At 44.9% G+C, this 20,209-nt stretch overlaps 2 protein-coding genes across 3 annotated transcripts; one reads left to right on the top strand and one right to left on the bottom strand.

Annotated features, from left to right (window-relative positions):
• Positions 1 to 765: 765 nt before the first annotated feature.
• Positions 766 to 10,258, bottom strand: brat1 (BRCA1-associated ATM activator 1). Its single transcript, XM_061829316.1, has 12 exons — positions 10,127 to 10,258; positions 9,902 to 10,029; positions 8,945 to 9,093; positions 8,353 to 8,500; positions 6,471 to 6,852; positions 6,156 to 6,364; positions 5,983 to 6,095; positions 4,858 to 5,065; positions 4,323 to 4,396; positions 4,137 to 4,221; positions 2,881 to 3,125; positions 766 to 1,736 (listed from the first exon to the last, which is right to left on the bottom strand). Exons 1-12 carry the CDS (start codon positions 10,195 to 10,197, stop codon positions 1,002 to 1,004), a joined length of 2,547 nt encoding a protein of 848 aa, XP_061685300.1. The 5' UTR covers positions 10,198 to 10,258; the 3' UTR covers positions 766 to 1,001.
• Positions 10,259 to 10,382: 124 nt separating this feature from the next.
• eif3ba (eukaryotic translation initiation factor 3, subunit Ba) lies at positions 10,383 to 19,944 on the top strand. Of its 2 annotated transcripts, none has more exons than XR_009796351.1 (19): positions 10,383 to 10,523; positions 13,049 to 13,241; positions 13,317 to 13,436; positions 13,512 to 13,569; positions 13,674 to 13,802; positions 13,894 to 14,051; positions 15,409 to 15,540; positions 15,631 to 15,697; positions 15,777 to 15,823; positions 15,909 to 16,119; positions 16,199 to 16,271; positions 16,349 to 16,471; positions 16,559 to 16,637; positions 16,948 to 17,086; positions 17,219 to 17,344; positions 18,782 to 18,859; positions 19,001 to 19,109; positions 19,210 to 19,423; positions 19,508 to 19,944. XR_009796351.1 is itself a non-coding variant. In XM_061829317.1 (19 exons), the coding sequence occupies exons 1-18, from the start codon at positions 10,424 to 10,426 to the stop codon at positions 19,308 to 19,310; spliced, it is 2,043 nt and encodes a 680-aa protein (XP_061685301.1). In that variant the 5' UTR covers positions 10,383 to 10,423; the 3' UTR covers positions 19,311 to 19,322; positions 19,486 to 19,944. The 2 variants fall into 2 exon arrangements, 1 of the variants encoding a protein (XP_061685301.1); XM_061829317.1 differs by having other exon boundaries at positions 19,210 to 19,322; positions 19,486 to 19,944.
• Positions 19,945 to 20,209: the final 265 nt, after the last annotated feature.

Here is a 20,209-nt window from a genome sequence, read left to right as displayed (position 1 = left end):
ACCCACACAGGCACAGGAGAACGTGCAAACTCCATACACGCAGGGACGGGATTTGAACCCGGGTCCTCAGAACTGTGAGACCAACACTTTACAGTTGCCCCACTGTCCGGTTCTATATTGTATGTTCGCTATACCGCTGACCCCCCCCCCCCCCAAAAAAAAAAAAAAAAATATTTATATATATATACACATCCATCCATTTTCTTTTGCTGCTTCTCCTCATGAGGGTGGCAGGGAGTGCTGGAGCCTATCCCAGCTGTCAACGGGCAGGAAGCGGGTTACACCCTGAACTGGTCGCCAGACAATCGCAGGGCACATCGAGACAAACAGCCGCACTCACAATCGCACCTTGGGGCAATTTAGAGTGTCCAATTAACGTTGCATGTTTTTGGGATGTGGGAAGAAAAAAACCCACGCAGGCACGGTGAGAACGTGCAAACTCCACACAGGGGGGTCCGGGGATCAAACTTGGGACCTCAGAACTGCGAGGCCAACGCTTTACCAGCTGATCCCCACCGTGCCACCCAGAATAAACAGCGTGACATTAAATTAAAACAGGTGATTGGTATGTTGTTAAATTACTATTGGGGAATAATAATATGAAGAGAATCAATGTGTTATTTTAACAAACGTAAAAAAAAATTATAAATCAAAACGTTGCTTCGTGCCATCTAACGGAGGGCACAAATCCCCTGCCTGACATTTAATTATTTATCATTATGTAACAACCGACGTCGTCATAAATTCATTCACGCCGGGAAACGGTTGCTTATAATGCGACCTGCTGGCTCTTTAATGGCACAAAGGATGAAAACAATGTGAAGATTAAACAGTACCAAAATATTTCAGAGGATTGTTTAATATTTATCGTGACATGAAAAAATATCTGAAAAACAGCTTATAAATGAGGAAAAATGACAACGTCCGTCCAATTTCTCAAGCGCTTGTCCTCATTACGATCCAGGTGAGCTGGAGTCCAAAAACTGTTTGCAAGTAGTGAGTCAGTAACAGTCCACTACGACTCCTTGCCCGTCGTCCTCGTCGGGACCCCCGAGGGTGACCCCTGCGCTCAGGATGTCCTGCAGCAGAGACTGGAAGGAGTTGTGAACGTGGTCGCTGCTCTGGCTCAGAAGAACCCGGCGGTCATCTAAACCCAGCGCCGCCAAGACCTCGCGCACGCCCACGCGCTCGCCGTCGTCCGCTTCGTTCTTCAGCAGCTTCCTGATCTCCTTCCCCCACCCCCGTCGCGGCAGCTCGCAAGAGACGCCGCTCGTTGAGGCGCCCGCCACGTGGATTCTATCTCTGGTTGCGATGAGGAGTTCACAAGCCTTCAGCGCGACGGGTCGGTCGCAATCCGCCAAGCTGCTTAGCAACGCGGCGAACACGCCTTGATCCAGTAGAGAACTCATCGTCGAGTCGAAAGCGGGCTCCGCGGCCTGTGCGTCCGGTGTTGCGTAAGGGTGGCGACCGGTGCCGTTGCGCCTCCCGTGATCCGAGAAGGCGGCGTCCAGCAGAAGCTCGGCCAGCTCCAACGTGTTCACCTTCACCTCCCAGTCCAGATCGCGGCTGCCGCGCGAGAGGACGGTGCGGACGGACTCCGTGAGAAGCGAGGGGGCCGGCGGAGGAGGTAAGGGGCAAGAGGAAAACCAGGCCATGAAGTAGCGGACCACGGCCCGCCTGGCGAAACCCTCCGTGTCCTCACGGAGGATGTCCAACAGCCGGCTCACGGTGTCAGCCTACAAATAGAAGACATACTCCATAACGGGGTGGTCAAAGTTTAAAGGTCCACTGTCATGAAAATACACGATTTTTAGCATGTTAGTCATGAAGAAACGGCAGCCGGTATGGACCCATCCGTTTGACGCGTGTGGCTTTTTGTAATTCCCGCCATGGAAATCCTCTCAAGGGATTTGTTTTCGAGAGGAAGCAGGAAGTGACGTACAGGGCAGTAGCGCTCGTTTGTTTCTATGAGTTTTACCTGCGTGGAGGTAGCTCTTTGTTCCTTCGTGCTAGCCGAAATGCATTGCTGGATATCGCTGGAGCACTCGGGAAGAGGGATTCACTCTTCACGGTTTTCCAAAAGTCCCGGTTCGTCGCGAAAAATCGATTGCACGGGTGGAAAGCCCGAGAGCTTCGTGGGTTCCAAATGACAAATAGGTGTGTATGGAGCGACTAAAACAAACAATAGTTGGGGTGGAGGACGTAATCCTTTCAGAATGTGACAAAACATCCGCCACCGTAAGTCCGAGGTGCTAAATGTGTTGATGTGTGCGTTGGTGGCTCATCTACGCTGCGCAGAGGTGGATCGGACGGGAAGGTCGTTTGGCCGCATGCGGTTTGGCCGTGATCCGCATATCATCTAAATATAGCTCGAAACGATAGGGTAATATTCTTCACTCGAATGTGTGAGATGTTCTCTTCTTTGAAGAGAGCTTCCGTGCCTCATAGTAGGTGGGCGGAGGAGCCGCTGGCTCATACATACTGTTCGGTAGTCTGCTGTTAGTTAGAAGTGATCCGGATATCATCTAAATATGGTTGGAGACGAAAGGCTGATATTGGCCCGGTCACTTCACTCGGTTGTGAGATGTTCTCTTCTTCCGTGTCAGAAGGGGCGTGTTCGTCTCCCACAGTAGGGGGCCACAGCGTGTTTTCAATGGCGAAAGTCCGGGGTGATGTCACGGGCAGTAGATGCAGCCAATATGGCGACCGCTTGGATGTCAAATGACACTTCCGCAACTTCCCGCATGGATGACGTGCTCTCCGCTCATATTTATTTTTTCATATAGACATTAAAGTGAATAATGTTACATGTATTTTTCATTTCAATATCTCTTTTAGAATGTTTGTAGGGATGACACTTGGGCTTTACAATTGACCAACCTGTTCCTGAGGCAACTCTGTCCCCAGACCCCGCGCCAGTGCCGAGACGGCGCTGGCTCTCACGTAGCTCTCCGGATCCCGCAGCGCCTCCCGGAGCAGCGGGGCGGTACGGCGTTCGCTTAGCAAAGCCTCGTCGGCCGATTTCAGCGAGGTGACGCGGGGCAGCTGCCCCAAAAACTCGACGGTGGAGTCTCTCACCTCCCAGCGTGGATCGCACGCTCGCTTCTCCACTACAGTTCGGAGCGCTAAATGCAAAGTTTGAATGATATCAAATATGAGTCTCAAAGTGTGGTAGGGGTGACCACTTGTGCTACACGAATAAACTCTCAATTAAAATGTTTAAAATTTAAACATTTTAATTGAGAGTTTATTCACTGTGACGTCATACCCAAATTAAACTTGAAACCGTGCATGACGATACGGTGGCTTACAAAAACAGCCACTCACATTTGAAAAATGTACGGGCGTGGTCAGTCATGCCCGCAGATATAAAGTTACAGGTGTGGTCCACCAGTCATGCCCGCAGATATAAAGTCGTTTGTAATTATGAGTGTACGCCTTTAAGAGCGGAGGGGGGCGGTGTCAGGTAAACGAGGAAATAGAAGTACGCTGAGCAGCAGCTTGTGAGAGATCGTATGCTTCCGTGTTTAAAAAAAAAAATAAGACGTCAGGCTGTGTTTCACTGCGCTGGATTGATTTTCATGTGCGCGCCGAGTGTGCGACAAGTGCGCAATTGCGCAGTGGCGCAGCTTGGAGGGAACGTGGACACAAAATAGGAGACGTCTTTCGATATGTATGTATTTCTACAAATTTTACGCATGTGATTTTTCATCCTCGACTGTGCAGATTTGCGAGTGCGATGGAGCGCGGGCACATATGCGCGCATCAAATCACAGTGACTGCAAAATTATTAAATAAGACTTTTTTGAGGAAAAAAAATGCCCTGGTTTGGATGAACACTTCGCCCCACTGCGCTACTGTATTTTAATGTTAGTCATCATGGTGATACTTGAAGAGCCAAGTATATACATATATATATATATATATAAAATTCTTGAATAAGCATGGATAAATGACCAATGGGTATTTTGGGGCATTCCTACCCCCACCACCCCAAAAAAATAAAGAAATGAAAATAAAAATAAACAAAAATGATAAAAATTGAAAAAAATATAAATAAAATTGGGAAAAAAATTCTGCACCAAACTACGAGTATGCAGGGGTCCAATTAATAAAAAGTCGGGGGTGCTCATTACCTTCTCTGAGTTGCAGTGGAATCGCTGAGAGATCTGTGCAAACGCTCATCCACTGTACGAAGGCCTTGTAAGATTTTTGCAGTACCTAAAAACACACAAACTGTGGATCATAAAGACTTTTACACTTGCCGCGATGCTTTTACGTTATGAAGCGACAAGCGCGGCGTATAAAAATCCAAAACTTACAGTGGGGTCTGAATCGGGGTTGCTCATATATTGTACCAGGATGTCAGAGACTTCGTTCATTGTGCTGTTAGCCCCTGAAACACAAGACAATATCCGAATATTTAGCATTATGCACATCTGAAGAGATCCAGCACGAGACAATTCTGCCTTTGTAAAGAGAAAAATAGTTTTGACATATTTATGTCACTTCATAAACATACTCACAGCTGTTTTTTTTATATTTTGCCCCCGTGGTAGGTCAATATCCAATCTTTCATAAGCTCTCTCCTGTGTCTGTGCCTTGCTTTTTTGTTAATATTCGTGATATTTATACACAATTGCAGCTCAATTTCAAATGAGCCAAAATTGAGCATTCAGCGCTCCACCACAATAAAGTCAGAAAATGCCCAATTATCGGATTTTTCTAAATGATTACCCTGAGCAATTATCTCGCTCCCCCTCATAACGTGTGGGGTCTCTCGCATTCTTAAAATTAATGCATTAAAAATTAATACGCTTCAGAAGAAGATTTTTTCTGTGTGCGTGTGTGGATCACCTGGGCTGCCACTGAGCGAAGCCAAAGCCTCCAAAGCGGATTTCTGAACTCTGCCACTGTTGACGATACAGCGGAAGGTCTCAGTCCTGCAGCCGTTGCGCAAGGATGACGAGGAGGACGAGGATGTCGTGCCGCCATTGCACACTTTTAGCAACGCAACAATTGAGAGCACGATCGCAGCCGGCGGACACGGAAGGACGTCAGAAGGCTAAGGGAAAAAGAGAGTCATGTGATGTTAGACCGCGTGGATTCATCCAGTCTAAGGGTTGAGGAACCTTTTTTTCCCCTCAACAGAACTGTTTCCATCCATTTTCTTTCTCGCTCTTACTTAATAGGGTCACAAACTTTGGGTGAGAACTGGTGAGCACCCTGGACTGGTTGCGAGTCAAGCACATAGAAGTGAGTTGAGGAGCTTCGGTTACACAAAACTAGTCCTTTGCCACCAATTTTTGCCGTCAAGTATGGACCCTTAACTGGAGCAGATAGCATTGATTCTGCCCTCCCTACCAAAAATCCTTGCCTGTGGATTTTTGGGGTGTTTCTCCATCCATCCATCCATCCATTTTCTTTGCCGCTTATCCTCACAAAGGTTGCGGAGAGTGATGGAGCCTATCCCAGCTGTCAACGGGCAGGAGGCATTGTACACTCTGAACTGGTTGCCAGCAAATCGCAGGGCACATTGAGACGAACAGCCGCACTCACAATCACACCTACGGGCAATTTTGGAGCGTCCAATTAATGTTGCATGTTTTTGGGATGTGGGAGGAAACCGGAGTGCCTGAAGAAAAACCCACGCAGGCACGGGGAGAAAATGCAAGGTCCACACAGGCGGGTCCGGGATTGAACCCGGGACCTAAGAACTGTGAGGCCAACGCTCCAATCAGTTGCTCCACCGTTCCCAGATCCCGGATTTTGTGTGTAAATGGGATGCAGCCCTATGTACTGCCATCCTCCGACTTTTGGTTTTCTTGCCTTCCAAAGACGTGGAATACGGTAACAACTTTGGCCTTCCTAGCTTAGTATCACCGTAAGCACGCAGCTCAAATGTACCAATTCATATCAATGGCCTTACTAAAACACAATGATGACAACGACAACAAAAAGTCATCACAGCGCACGTCTCACCATGAGTGCCACCTGGGGTGCGTTTCTCAGACAGACGCAGACCGTGGAGATGAACGAGCTTTTACTCTCCAGTTGCGCCGCCATAATCCCGTGATGCTCGTCTGCTACGGGCGCTGACGACAACAAAAGACCGACGTTAAACGTGTCATTCTATCCCGACGTACGCTTCGTACCTGCTCCTAGCGAGGGGTGCTCGGTGACAAAGCGCAGTGGCAGCAGGAGGATCCTCACGGCCCGGCTTGTGCGGACGGCATCGCGGGATGCACGTAGGCCGCCTCGGCGGAGAAACGCAGCGGCGGCGCGGACGAGGTCGTCGGCTTTGCTGCCGTTCAACATGGACGACAGGAGACGACCGGTGAGGTCGTCGCCGCTGTCGGTGCTGCTGACAGAGCGCCACAGTCAGACACTGTAAACTTCATTCCATAAATATATTACACATTGTTATGTTATCTTCGTGAGATTTATAGCCGGGCAATTTAGGAACCTACCTGTATGCGGCCATAATGACATCCATGAGAACTGCTGTGAGCTGACTGCATCCCGCATCCGCCAGCTCCTCTAAGGAGGCAGCCGCCGCTTTCAGCAGCTGCTCCCGTAGAGGACGCCGGGCCCGGTCCAGGATCAGGGCCAGCAGCTTGAGGACCTGCAGACTACCAGCTAGCGGCGCGCCTTCTTTCGGTACCAGCGACTCCTTGATGTGGTCTGATGCTTGCTGGACAAGAGCTAAGTGTTCTGCGCTGGTCTCGCTGCCGGGACGCTCGTCTTCTTCGGGCTGAGCGGCGAGCAGGATGTGGGCAAGCAGCTGGTTGGCGGCGGAAGCCACAAACATGCTTGGATCCGATTGGAGCTGCAGGAGTGGCTTGATGAAATCTAGGCAGATGTAAAACCTTAATAAAACGGTGGTGCCTTGAGATACGAGTGTCCAGTCTCACTCCTCGATCAGGTTTACTGTCAAAGTAAGCATAAAGCAAGGAAAACTACACGTTGTATATCTGTATTTAAAAAAAAAAAAAAATATATATATATATATATATATATATTATATATATATATATATATATATGTATATATAGCTTTGCCTTAAGAAAATCTGCTGAGGTTGTTGACACCAAACAACGTAAAACATCATTAAACGGGCTAACGAATAACATCGGTGTTATTAGTGGCAGATATTTGAATACAAATTGTGGAGCAACACATGTAGGCAGACAATACTCAGGCGTATATTTTCGTTATCCTCTGCATAAAAAAGACTAATATTACTGCATATTAAGAGTTGTTGCGACCATCTGCAGGTGCGGTAATCACTCGTTTATCATGGGGTTCCGGATTACCCTCGCAATTGGTGGCATTAACTGAATCGGGAATACAGCAAGCGATCACTGTACTGCATATCAATTCGTCCATCAGTTTTCTGAACCGCTTAAAAGGGGAATTCCGGTGGTTTGGATTAATAATTGGATTATGGATTATCCAATCGGTCATGTCACATGTACTGTATCTCGAAAATGTGACGTTAATCATCTCTCATTTAATGATGTTTTGAGAAGATTTTGATCGGCAATTACCGATTTTCATGGGTGCCGCCATTTTGGCGGGTCACATGACCTACGAGGGCGGATGTGACGTAATAGGCGCGCAAACAAAGGCTCGATTACGATGGGCTCCGGCGGCGAGCCGCTAGCAAGCACGCGAGCTCCGACGGGACGCGAGATAGCTTCGGGGGCCTTTGTTCGTCCGAAGAACCATACGAAAATTCAATATTATTCCCAGCCACAGGTGCAAATCTGTATCGACGTATTCCCGATCAACCGATTTTGCTATTTCATCATCAGATGAGGATAAATCCGAAAAATCAGCGCCGGCCAAAATTGTGTCCCATGGTAATCGGGCCTTCGTCTGCGCGCCTATTACGTCACGTCCTGCGCGTTGGTCATGTGACCCGCCAAAATGGCGTCGCCCGTGGAAATTCGGAATTGCCGATAAAAACCTTCTCAACACACCATTAAATGAGAGAATATTAACATCATATTTTCAAGATACAGTACATATTACATGACCTATTGGATACATTGTTCATCCAAACTACTGGAATCATCAACATGTCTGCATTATACTGCCCCTTGGTGGCTCAGGCGCACACAACATCACAAGGAATTATGATGCGCAAACTGTTCGATTCCATCCATCCATCCATTTCCTTTGCCGCTTATCCTCAACACAATTACAAAAAATGTGTTGTTTTTTTTTTGTTGAGGGGGTGGGGGACAACTGGAATGGGTTCGCAGCATTTCCATTCATTTACCGCCGACACTGGACTAACCCGCGGTACAGTATTCTTCAGTCCGGCACCGAGAAGCGAGGGCAGACCTGAACGCACGAAGAAAGCGAGCGCCTCCGGGTGCAGCAGCATTCGCCGCAAGCCGTGGACCCAGCCAATTCGGACGCAGGGATCGTCCCACGGCCCGGAGTCCTTCCAGCGCTCAACGCTGAACATGGCCTCCAGAGCCGAGCGCGCCTGTTTGAAAAAGGACACGGCAGGCGCGAGAGTGATTCCCGTTTACTGGACTGTACCATTTGGGAAAAGGATCCAATTTCACTGAAAAGTAACAAAAAATAAAATATAAATCAAATCTTAGCGGGCCGAGAGATACTATAAAAAAAAAGGCTGGTGTGGTTTTCGGCCTGATACTGATACTTGAATTGGAAAAGGCCAAATCCTACATCATTTCTATAATAATAATAATCCTTTACATTGTTACTTCTGTAATATTCTAGAGACAGTGGACATGATATTTTTGTTCGCTGTAAACTATAATCATCACAATTATGAAAAGTAAAATTATGAACTATTTCACTCTGTGTGCAGTGAATGTACATAATACTTAACTCCTGACATAGATCAAAGTTTTTGACGATTCATTGAAATGCCGCAAAACGTGCCGTAATTCCGTTTTTCTACCTGCAGGGCTCTGTAGCCGTCCTCGTCCGCCGACAACAGGCCGCCGAGTTTGAGGGCGAAGGAGAGGATGCTGGGATCGGAAGTGGACCCGGAGGCCGTGGCGGAGATGAAGTCGAGCAGACACGGGCAACTCTCCGGAAGCGATACCCCTTCAGGGAGAAGGAACACGGCGGAACTTCTCGAGTTCGGTGACAAAACCCCTGAGATCATGCATCCATTTTCTATTTAGCGATTTCTAATGAAAAAAAAAAAGGGACAGGCACGTGCACACATACACTCCAAAGTGATGCTCAAGCACCTGCCTTTTCCCCTTAATGAAACAAATGCCCATTAGTATTGATTTTAACAGATATTTGTTTGAGACAAGATTAGGATAATTCAACATATGATATGACTTTGATGCTTTGGAATTTTTTCATACCCTCCTTCTGACTGAACCCTGACGCTGCGGCTCATGTTGTAACATGCGGCGACAAAAAGGAGTAGTACAAAATTCCTACTACAGTATCTGCAATTTATTTGGGGTTAATCAGGGCCGCTTCAAATGGTGGCGGGTGTCCGCTGACTCCCATGAGTTTCGGATGTGATCGTTAACACTGCTATGTCCCCATTTCTAAGGTGTGCGCACTTGTGCAACTACATTATATTACAGTAGTTATTTCAGCTTCTCCTCTATAAAATAGTCCATTTTTAAAATTTAACTGTACAGGATATATGTTAAATAGTTTCACACGTTTCAAAATAATTCTTCGTGGGTCTATATAAATATATATATATATTTTTTAAATATAACAAACCCCTATCATTTGAACAGGGGCTTAAATTCGCTACTGTTAACAGTTGTTTTATGGATTCTGTTAAAAGAAAACTAATAAACAAACCATTTACGACTGTATTTCTTTTAATTTTCCGAAAAAGGTTTGTGGAGGGTTGGCCTTTTTTGGCTCGAGCACTAACCGGCCTCAGAGAGTTCGGTGAGCCGGTCCAGAAGTTTCTCCAGGCTGGTGTCATCGGGCGGAGGCTTGGCGGAGTCCGCTAGGAGCGCGCACACGCCGGGCAGCAATGACGCACTCTCCTTGTCCATGCTTGTGTTGTTTTGTGGATGTAAAATATGAATTATTAGGCCTCCATAAGGTCATCTATATAATTAAAATAAGATGACAGAGATCACTTCATTGCTACCGGTGAACTGCTTCCCTTTTCTTCTGAGCGTGAACCATCATGCAACCCGTTTCGCTAACTCGCAAAAACATGGATCATAAAAGAGATGTGAGCCCGTTTATCCACTTTTATTACAACTCTGCTGTATTCAGCCGCACTTCCGGGTTCACCAAGTGCTTCCAGTGGCAGCTTTACTACGTCACGTCGTCCATTTTCCCAGAAGCGCACATGGTGTCGTGCCGGTCGAGGAGAATTCGACCGTCTTCCTTTCCAGTAACATCGCGGTCACGAGAAATCCCTTCTCGCTAAACGTATTAAATGCAAGAAACGGCGGATATGGTGGACGACCCCGAGTACGAGGAAGAGGAGCCTTCCTTCAGCGACCCAGAGGACTTCGAGGATGACGTCGATGACGAGGGTGAGTGCTGGCAGGAAAGTTCCCGGCTTTACGGCCTACTCGCTTTTACTACCGGCCGCGCTGTGAGACGGAGCAGCCGACGTTTAGCGAAAATGCATCGATCCAATTTCAGTTATATAAATTCCTTTACAACGAATTTATTTCAAACTTATCAATTTCAGCGTTTTCTTTTATAGTGAACGAGTGACACGCTTACGATATCAAACGCGCCACGTTTAGCACTCTCTTCGTCCCACCCTTTTGCCTTTGAAGTAATCTAGTCAAGAATTTGCTGCATTAAACTTTAAATGGTGGTTCTGTTGTTGTTTCTAGTCAAGAATTTGATGCATTAAACTTTAAATGGTGGTTCTGTTGATGATTGCGGTGATGTAGTTGAAGAAGGTACGTCAGGTGTTTTCTGGATGCTCTTGAATCTCTTTGAACTTGAGCCTGTGCAGCCCATAAAACAAACAAACAAAAAAATCCTTCATATCTAGTTGTTGACTGGCGCAAAGTCATCTTCGCAATTGTGTGTGCATGTCCCCTTCCCAATTTGCAAAAATGAGCAATAAGGAAACTTCTGTAGCTTGTCAGGATGTCTGTTTAAATACCCAGCAGAACAAAAAACGTACACGGGATGAACACACTCCATAAAACCTGCTAAACTGGGTCCTTCCCAGCATAAAAATGATTTTCCGAGGGTTGTCTCGAATCAACACTCGTGCAACACCAATTACTACTTTCCTATGGGTTGTTTTCACGTGACATCACCCGTTGGGCTGCCTCGAATGGCGGCCATTTTCGATCCCTGAGCTCAATTGAGACTGTCATACATAGACAAGGTGGACGACGTTATGTTTCTAACATCATTTATTGAACATGCGACCCAGGCTGACTACTAGGCTACCTGGCATACACACATCACGGGACTCGGGACTGCGTCACAAAAGTGCAGTATTGTGCCTTTGATCTTTTACTCTCTGTGACAGATATCACGAAAGAGGAGCACTTACCTGTATGCTAACACGGAAAACGAAAGGCGGTGGAATATTCTATTTTTTTAATATCGAGGCAAACTCCATTTATTCCCTTTTTTTTTTTTTTCCTCCCCCAAAAAAGTAAAACCTATACATTAGTTCACCACAAGCAAAGTGAAATGTTTATTTGTTTAAAATTTGATGGCAATGGCAGAAAGAGAAAAGAATAAACAAATCCAGTATTTCACAAAATTCTCGAGTCTTTCATGGGACTTAACAAAAAAAAGGATCTTAACTGGAATGTAGGGCTTCTGAAAAGAGTATCGATTAACCCATTCATGGGCAGGGTGGCAATTTTTTGCCTTATTGAGATTAAAAGTCTTCTAACTGGCCACAATCAAGGAAATAACACTTCTTTTTTGTTTATGGTTAAGTTATACGATAACTTTACTCATTTATAATCTTTTTCCAAAAATGGGACGCTGCCCGCGAGAGGGTACTTTTTCTTAGTAGATCGTCCCAAAAATAGGACCTTGCTCATTAAAGGATATATTTTTCAAGGGGGGAAAAAATGGAGGATATAATGCGTGAAAATCATGATGTCCCAAAAATGGGACGTTGCCCACGAATGGGTTTTAAGCTTGTTAGCTTAGCTCGGCGACACATCAGCACGATGGAGGTTGAGACTGGGCATCGGGATAGCAGCATCGGGCAATCGTCCAGAAAGCCAAGTCTCCGTGAAGCACAGAGCGTACAAAGTCTTTCGTCGAAAGCGTTAGACGATGTCCCCGCTTTTCGCAGCCGGACTTGTGTACCGGATCGCGATGCTTCGAAGAGCGCGCCAACTAGTAACTTTGGAAAAAGCTTCAGCCAGAAGAAGGCTCTCTGATGGTTAGCAAGTCCTCTCTTGTGTACTTGAGTCCCACACAAAAACACGAATCCTAATCGAGAGTATTCCTTAGACTTCCGCACTGGGTACGCGTTAGATAGAGAGGTTAAATGGCGGCGCGCAGTGGTGTGGCTCATTCAGCAAAAAAATGTGACATCAGTGAAATCAACCCATGAGGTAAGGTAATCAAAGAGCATAACAGAAAAATTTCAAAAGTAAGTCAAAAATTGGAAGAGTGTGTTTTCAAGGAATAGCTGAGGGTTTGATGCTTCAGAAAAAAAAAATATATTTGAATTCCCAATGACAGACCTCGAATAGCCGGGCTTCGCTGTACATATTCCATGAGTGACAACGTAGGTACGCAGGTTAACTTTACCTTGTGCCGAAAATAATGTACTTGTTCTGCTTATCACTACATGTAGCCGGCATAGATTGATAATCAAATAGACAGTACTTGGAAAACGTATACAGTTTTTGTACCATTGAGTGCAATTTGATAATCGCCTGTGGTACAACAGTTACAAAGTACTGTTCTTTATTACCATTATACCAATCTGCACAGTTACTTATCACATATTGGAAATGTAGAGTGAAATGTCATCACTCAAATGAATGTATGGTAATGCCTCAGTGAGATGTTGAACATATTGTCACACGGCTCTTTCTTCTCACTCCCACAGAACTGTTGGATGACATCCTGAGAGAGAAACCCCAGGAGGCTGACGGCATCGACTCCGTGGTGGTGGTGGACAACGTCCCGCAGGTTGGCCCCGAGCGTTTGGAAAAGCTCAAGAATGTCATCCACAAGATCTTCTCCAAGTTTGGAAAGATCACCACCGAGTTCTATCCAGAGGCCGATGGTACCACCAAAGGGTATGACTACTGTTTCTACTCTTAGAGCTTCGTAACCAAAGAAGAAATGTGTAATAAACGCATTATTTCTTACAGGTACATCTTTTTGGAGTACGCGTCGCCCAACCAGGCCCTGGAGGCGGTGAAAAACGCAGATGGATACAAACTGGACAAACAGCATACATTCAGGGTCAATCTCTTCACAGATTTTGACAAGTACGCAGTCGTGTCTTGCAAAATCAGAAGATGTGATGTATGGAGTTGATGTAATCACATTTTATTGTTTTAAAGGTACATGAACATTAATGATGAGTGGGACACTCCGGAGAAACAACCCTTCAAAGACTTTGTAAGTGTTATGAAAACTGTTTTGGTGTCAAACTAAAGGTTTACTTCCCATTAAATGTGAATGTCAACCGGTTCACAATCCCTACTAACTCTTTTTCTGCTCAGGGTAACATGCGCCACTGGATCGAGGACCCTGACTGCCGGGACCAGTACAGTGTGATCTACGAAGCTGGTGAGAGGACCGCCATTTTCTCCAATGACGCCAAGGATCCGGTCGTCTCCGAAGAGAGAGCGGTATGTGATTAGATGCGCCACACACTCATTATTAAAAAAAAAATCAATAAATACCGTGGTCTCACTCACCATTTTCTGTGTTTGGGTTCAGCGCTGGACCGAGACGTACGTGCGCTGGTCCCCCAAAGGCACCTACCTGGCTACCTTCCACCAAAGGGGCATCGCTCTGTGGGGCGGCGAGAAGTTCAAGCAGATTCAGAGGTTCAGCCATCAGGGGGTGTCCCTCATCGACTTCTCGCCCTGTGAGAGGTAATCGATCGTGCTACTCCGCAGCTCGAATATCCTCTGTTAGCTGCAGGTGGAGTAAAAAATATTGGGAAATGTTTAGTATGAGTGCAGGGGAGGTATAGAGCTCGTGCACCTACGTCACCGAAGTCACATGACTGGCCAGACTGCCGGTCAAGCAAAGCACGGTCCAATGCTAAGTCGGTTGGAGACCACAAAAATACGTCGTATAGCATGACGCCCAGAATTTGTCTGATACCGTTAAACGTTTAGAAGGTGATAATAAACAAAGGTATGTGGAAAAATGAGAGACACTTGGCGTAGAGGACCCATATCTAATACTGAAGTCGATGTTTTCGCCGATAAGAAATTGGACCGCTAACCCGCTTGCGCTTGTCTTGGACAACTGGATCTACACACGGATTTGGTGAGAAAGTCGTGGAGATTTACACGGAAGAGTTTGAGAGCGTAGAAAAGTCTGGACGCATACAAATACTATGTTGCTGGATCTGTTCTCAATCAAGAATAAATCCCACATAGTGATGGAGCCACTCGGATTTTTTCAATACAAATGCCGATATTTAAATAAATGACCTCTGGTTTTACACAAGGTCGCATTCATTAACTATGATTGGGGGAGAAAAAAAAGACAGTGAGTCGGCTCCTCCATACATGGAAGCGTGTTGCGGCCACACGTTAAACTTGGGTAATCTTCTCAGTGACAGTCTTTTTTTTTTTTTTTTTTTTTTTTTTTTTTTTTGAATATGCATTGTTTTCAAATGAGTCCAATGCATATTTAACGAAAAAAACGCTGGGATAGGCTTCAGCCCCTGTACACGGAAGCGCGTTGCGGCCACACATTAACCTCCATCGTGTGTATTTGTTTGGGCACCATCCACCACGTTTAATTGCCGAAATCCATCGATCTTTTCTGGTCTTTTCATCTGGTATCCCATAGAAAGGTCTCTTTAAATATCTGCCTCGTCTGGTGTCACAACCAACAGCACAACAAGTCTCGGGCATTGTGAATATTCTGCCCCGGTTCAATGTCGCCGTGAAAATAGTGACGTGATGTGCACGAGCTCTATACACCATGGCAACTTACAATAAGAATAATACGATACAGTTTGCATTGCCATGGCGACCTGGGGTCGCTTTCCTACCTGTTTTCCAACCCCTCTCGCAGCTTTTTTTTTTTTAAAACTATGAACAACAAATACAGCAAATTTTAGTGTAATTGGAGACTTCCTGAGACCGCTTCCAGAGAGGACGTTTGCCCCTCTGCATCGGGACTGTAAATAAATGAAAACCACTGATTGAGTTTAGTGTTGGACATGAGTAACATTTTTGTTTGACTATTTGTGTTCCCGACGCTGTGCAGGTACGTCGTGACCTTCAGCCCGCTGATGGACACCAAAGAGGACCCGCAGGCCATCATCATCTGGGACATTCTCACGGGCCAGAAGAAAAGAGGTTTCCACTGCGAGAGCGCAGCACACTGGCCCATTTTCAAGTGAGCACTCGTCTACCGAATTTGCACACACTTATTTGTAATCTTTGAATGTTTCTCCTGTAGAGTTTACATGTCTTGTTGATTTTTCAGATGGAGTCACGATGGAAAGTTCTTTGCCAGGATGACACAAGACACACTGAGCATCTATGAGACTCCAGTAAGAAGATAAAATAAGAGTTTGAGTCAGGTTATGTGTTAAGTTCGTAAGTTTCAAACTCTCTTCTTTCTGCTTTCAGTCTATGGGCCTGCTCGACAAGAAGAGTCTGAAGATCAGCGGAATCAAGTAGCTGTCTTTCATTTTACATTTGATGATTTCGTGGTTCTGTTGAAGCGTCTCATGTTCAAACATCGTACGCTTGCACGCGCAGGGACTTCTCGTGGTCCCCAGGCGACAACATCATCGCATTCTGGGTGCCGGAGGACAAGGACATCCCGGCCAGGGTGACTCTGATGCAGCTGCCTGCCCGCCAGGAGATTCGCGTGCGCAACCTTTTCAACGTGGTGGACTGCAAGCTGCACTGGCAGAGGAACGGCGACTATCTGTGCGTGAAAGTAGACAGGACTCCGAAAGGGACCCAAGTACGTGTCACGATAAGGAGGAAAATGGGGACGGGCAAAAAATGTTGAAATTTTAATGATACATTTCTATGATATCTAGGGTGTGGTCACAAACTTTGAAATTTTCCGCATGCGAGAGAAACAAGTTCCTGTTGATGTGGTGGAGATGAAGGGTAAGACGAGTACATGGGCAGAGCTACAAGGTAAAAACGCAAAGGAAGGCATGTCGTGATTCTTGTTTCCTTAACAGAGAGCATCATTGCGTTTGCGTGGGAGCCCAACGGCAGCAAGTTTGCAGTTCTGCACGGGGAGTCGCCAAGGATCAACGCCTCCTTCTACCACGTGAAAAACAACGGCAAGATCGACCTCATAAGTACGTTGATCGCACCATATGGAGAAAGCGCTTGTACTATGTATGCACCCTTCACACCGGCAATAAATAACTCTTGGGCCTCTGCAGAACTGTTCGACAAGCAGCAGGCCAATAGCATCTTCTGGAGCCCCCAGGGACAGTTCTTGGTTCTGGCTGGACTCAGAAGGTCAGTTCTTCAGCCGGTTTGTTTGTATTTTAAATAAAGCCGCTGACGGCGAACTAAATGACTTTTGTGACTCTTCAAATGAGTACCCTCTAATTTCTACTTTTTGTCTGAAGCTCTACTACTTTTACTTCTTACACCAAGTAACACACCATTAAATACTAAATACTGTACTACTACTGTACGACCGATATGGAAATGCAGTGGTAGGCTTAAGTGTTCGGGGACCGCCGCTCCATGGTGCTTTGTATTATTTTTTTTTATTAACCATCACACGTGTATAAATATTTCTCCCCCGCAACCCCCTTTGTAGTATGAACGGCGCACTTGCCTTCGTGGACACGTCCGACTGCACCTTGATGAACATAGCGGAGCACTATATGGCCTCCGATGTGGAGTGGGACCCCACCGGGCGCTACGTGGTCACATCAGTTTCCTGGTGGAGCCACAAGGTACTGTAAAACCGTCCGCTATTGGTCAGTCCGTTGCCAAAACTTCTCTCATTCCTATCTTCACATAGCGATCCATTTTTCTGAACTTCCACCCTCCTCGTCTTCACGTCCTCCCTTTTTTTCATCTTGTAGGTGGACAACGCATATTGGGTGTGGACATTCCAGGGTCGCCTTCTTCAGAAGAATATCAAGGACCGCTTCTGCCAGCTGCTTTGGAGACCCCGACCTCCTAGCCTGCTCAGTGCGGACCAGATCAAGGTAGGATTTTTAGCAATCAATTGTTGTTTTTTGCTACATTTTATGTAACAAAATAGCAGGGCGGATGTCGTCTGTTTATGATGGAATTCTGTTCCTTTGGCAGCAAAGTAACCAAACTCTGTATCAAAGTTGAAACATTCCGTAGTCCAATATCTTTTCGTGAGCCTATGCTAACAAAGCAGTAAAGTTTAAATGATAAACAGTTCTAGCCCTTAAATAAGGAACAGTTAAAAAAAAAAAAAGAGGATGCAGTGTAGTAATTGAATGATGTGCAAATATTTGGAAAAATGTATGACATAAAATATTCAAGTGTTATAAAATAATAGACCAAAAATATTGAAAAACTACAATAATATGAAAATGTACTGAAAATGATCCAAAATATTCGATAAAATGCAAATATAACGCAATCAAATTGGGAAAAAACGTGGTTAGAATATATGCAAACATTAGGGAATATCACGTATTTGGAAAATATAGATTTTTAAAAAGCAAAGGGAAAATTATAGATGTAAAACAGACATTACAAACATGTTTATTAGCGGTAGAATTAAAGCAATCAAATGGGGAAAAAAATATCAATGGATTAGAAAATATGCATACATTAGGGAATAAATATCAAATATTTGGAAAATGATATTTTTAAAAAAGCAAAGGGCAAATTATATGGATGTAAAACAGACATTACAAACATTTGAAAAATACAGAAAATGTATAATTAAAGCAATCAAATGGAGGGAAAAAACTGGATAGAAAATATGCATACATTAGGGAATAAATATCAAATATTTGGAAAATGAGATTTTAAAAAAAGCAAAGGGTAAATTATATAAATGTAAAACAGACATTACAAACATTTGAAAAATACAGAAAATGTATTTTAGCATTATAATTAAAGCAATCAAATGGGGAAAAAACTGGATAGAAAAATGCATACATCAGGGAATAAAAATTAAATATTTGGAAAATATAATTAGATTTTTAAAAAGCAAAGGCAACCTTATATAGATGTAAAACAGACATGACATAAACATTTGAAAAATAAAAAATACAGAAAATGTACTTCAGTGAATGAAATTAAATAATCTAATTAAAATAAACAATTGAAACTGCAAAAAAATATAAATAAACGGCAATCACATAAAAACTGAGCATCCTTGCTTGAGCCACATTGCGACTGGTGCGTTGGTAATCTTGTGGCGACTGTCATAATGCGTATCTTTGTGGAGGTGTCGACTGGAACACATCATGCTCATTTTTTACCATTCAGCTTTTCCACTTAAATGCGCTGCCCGTTGGATCCTGCGGTGGCAAACTTGATCGTTTTCTGACACCTCGTACGACAGCCTCCCTTGAGCTCAGAATTTTAGCCTCACTCGTGGCTTTCTGCGTTGTTTGGCGATTTAAAAATGAGATCCTTGGTTTTGTTTCTTGAAGATAATCAAGAAGGATCTGAAGAAATACTCCAAGATCTTTGAGCAGAAGGATCGTCTAAGCCAGTCTAAGGCATCAAAGGTTAGATTTCGTTTTCTCTCTCGAGTTGGATCTGAATACTTCAAAATGACTCGTTTGTATTTCTCTGACAACTGTTCGACAGACTTTTATTTTTTTAAATTTGAGACTCATTGAAGTGTATGTCATCGTGCGTTTGAATAGGAACTTGTGGACAAGCGCAGGGCCATGATGGACGAGTACCGTCGCTATAGGGACCAGGCGCTGCAGGTTTACCAGGAGCAGAAAGAAGCCCGCATGGAGCTCCGAGGAGGTGCGGCCACGACCCTGTTCAATATTTTTCAATCTCTTGAAGATTCCCTTGGACAGCTTTGATTAGTGTGCTCACCGGTGTGTCGTTACTGTTACTTCAGGAGTGGACACGGACGAGCCGGACAGCAACGTAGACGACTGGGAGGAGGAGACCATTGAGTTTTTTATCAACGAAGAAATCATTCCCATCGGAGAGCTCTAGTTCCCTACGCTGGTAACGATTGACTAAAATCAAATCAAAAGAGACTTTTTAATATATATTTTTTTCCAGCTCTACCTAATTTTATGAACGTCTTAGCAAGGAAATCATAACAGGTTTGACATTAAAATATTGTACCATGCACACGTATCCTCCATCTTCTCTCTCTCTGTCTCAGTCTGTCCGTTTTTGTGTGGAAGAGCGAAGCAGCGTCATTGACTGGAGAAGGACGACAACAATTTGGGGTTCCACGTCCTGAGCCTCAACATTCACCCCACCCCCACCCCCCGAGTGACATCATCAGAGCACGCCCGGCAGATCAACGGCCACATTGAGGGACTCGATCAGTTTTTCTTGCCCCCCCCCCCCCCTTGTGGAACTTATTTACTAATAGCGCCCCCTGTTGTTTAATTGGAGTCGGGAGCAGTTCCCGACGTGGGCTCTCTCGTCATGCTGATGTGCGTGGCGCCGAGTGCCATAGCAGCGGGGTGCGGAGGTGCTAAACTAGAAGCCTTGTTCGTGAATGTGCTGATGTGGCGCTACAATGGCCTGTATCCTCCTCCTTTCAGACTTGCCTTTCACACAGGCAGGGGGTGCGCAGCGGGAATAACTTTAAATAAACACTTCAACGTGATAACTGTTGGCTTTGAGTCTTTTTTTTTTTTTTTTTTAAACCCTCTGCCAATTAAGAATTTTAATTTTTTTAATTTGACATTTGGAGGGGACTACATTTGTCATGTGTGTCACGGATCGTCTCGTCTTTTCAGATAAACCCGTGAGGTTAGCATACAGGTTGGATCTGAAAATAGTACAATGCAAAAGTTCATTAATTCAAAGTGAAATGTCAGATTAACAATTTTTACTGAATATATTAAAAAAACCTTCCCAATTCTGTATGTAAT

Source organism: Syngnathoides biaculeatus, chromosome 9 (genome assembly GCF_019802595.1).
Source record: "Syngnathoides biaculeatus isolate LvHL_M chromosome 9, ASM1980259v1, whole genome shotgun sequence".
Taxonomy (NCBI): Eukaryota; Metazoa; Chordata; class Actinopteri; order Syngnathiformes; family Syngnathidae; genus Syngnathoides; species Syngnathoides biaculeatus.
This window is presented reverse-complemented; position numbering and strand designations above follow the sequence as displayed.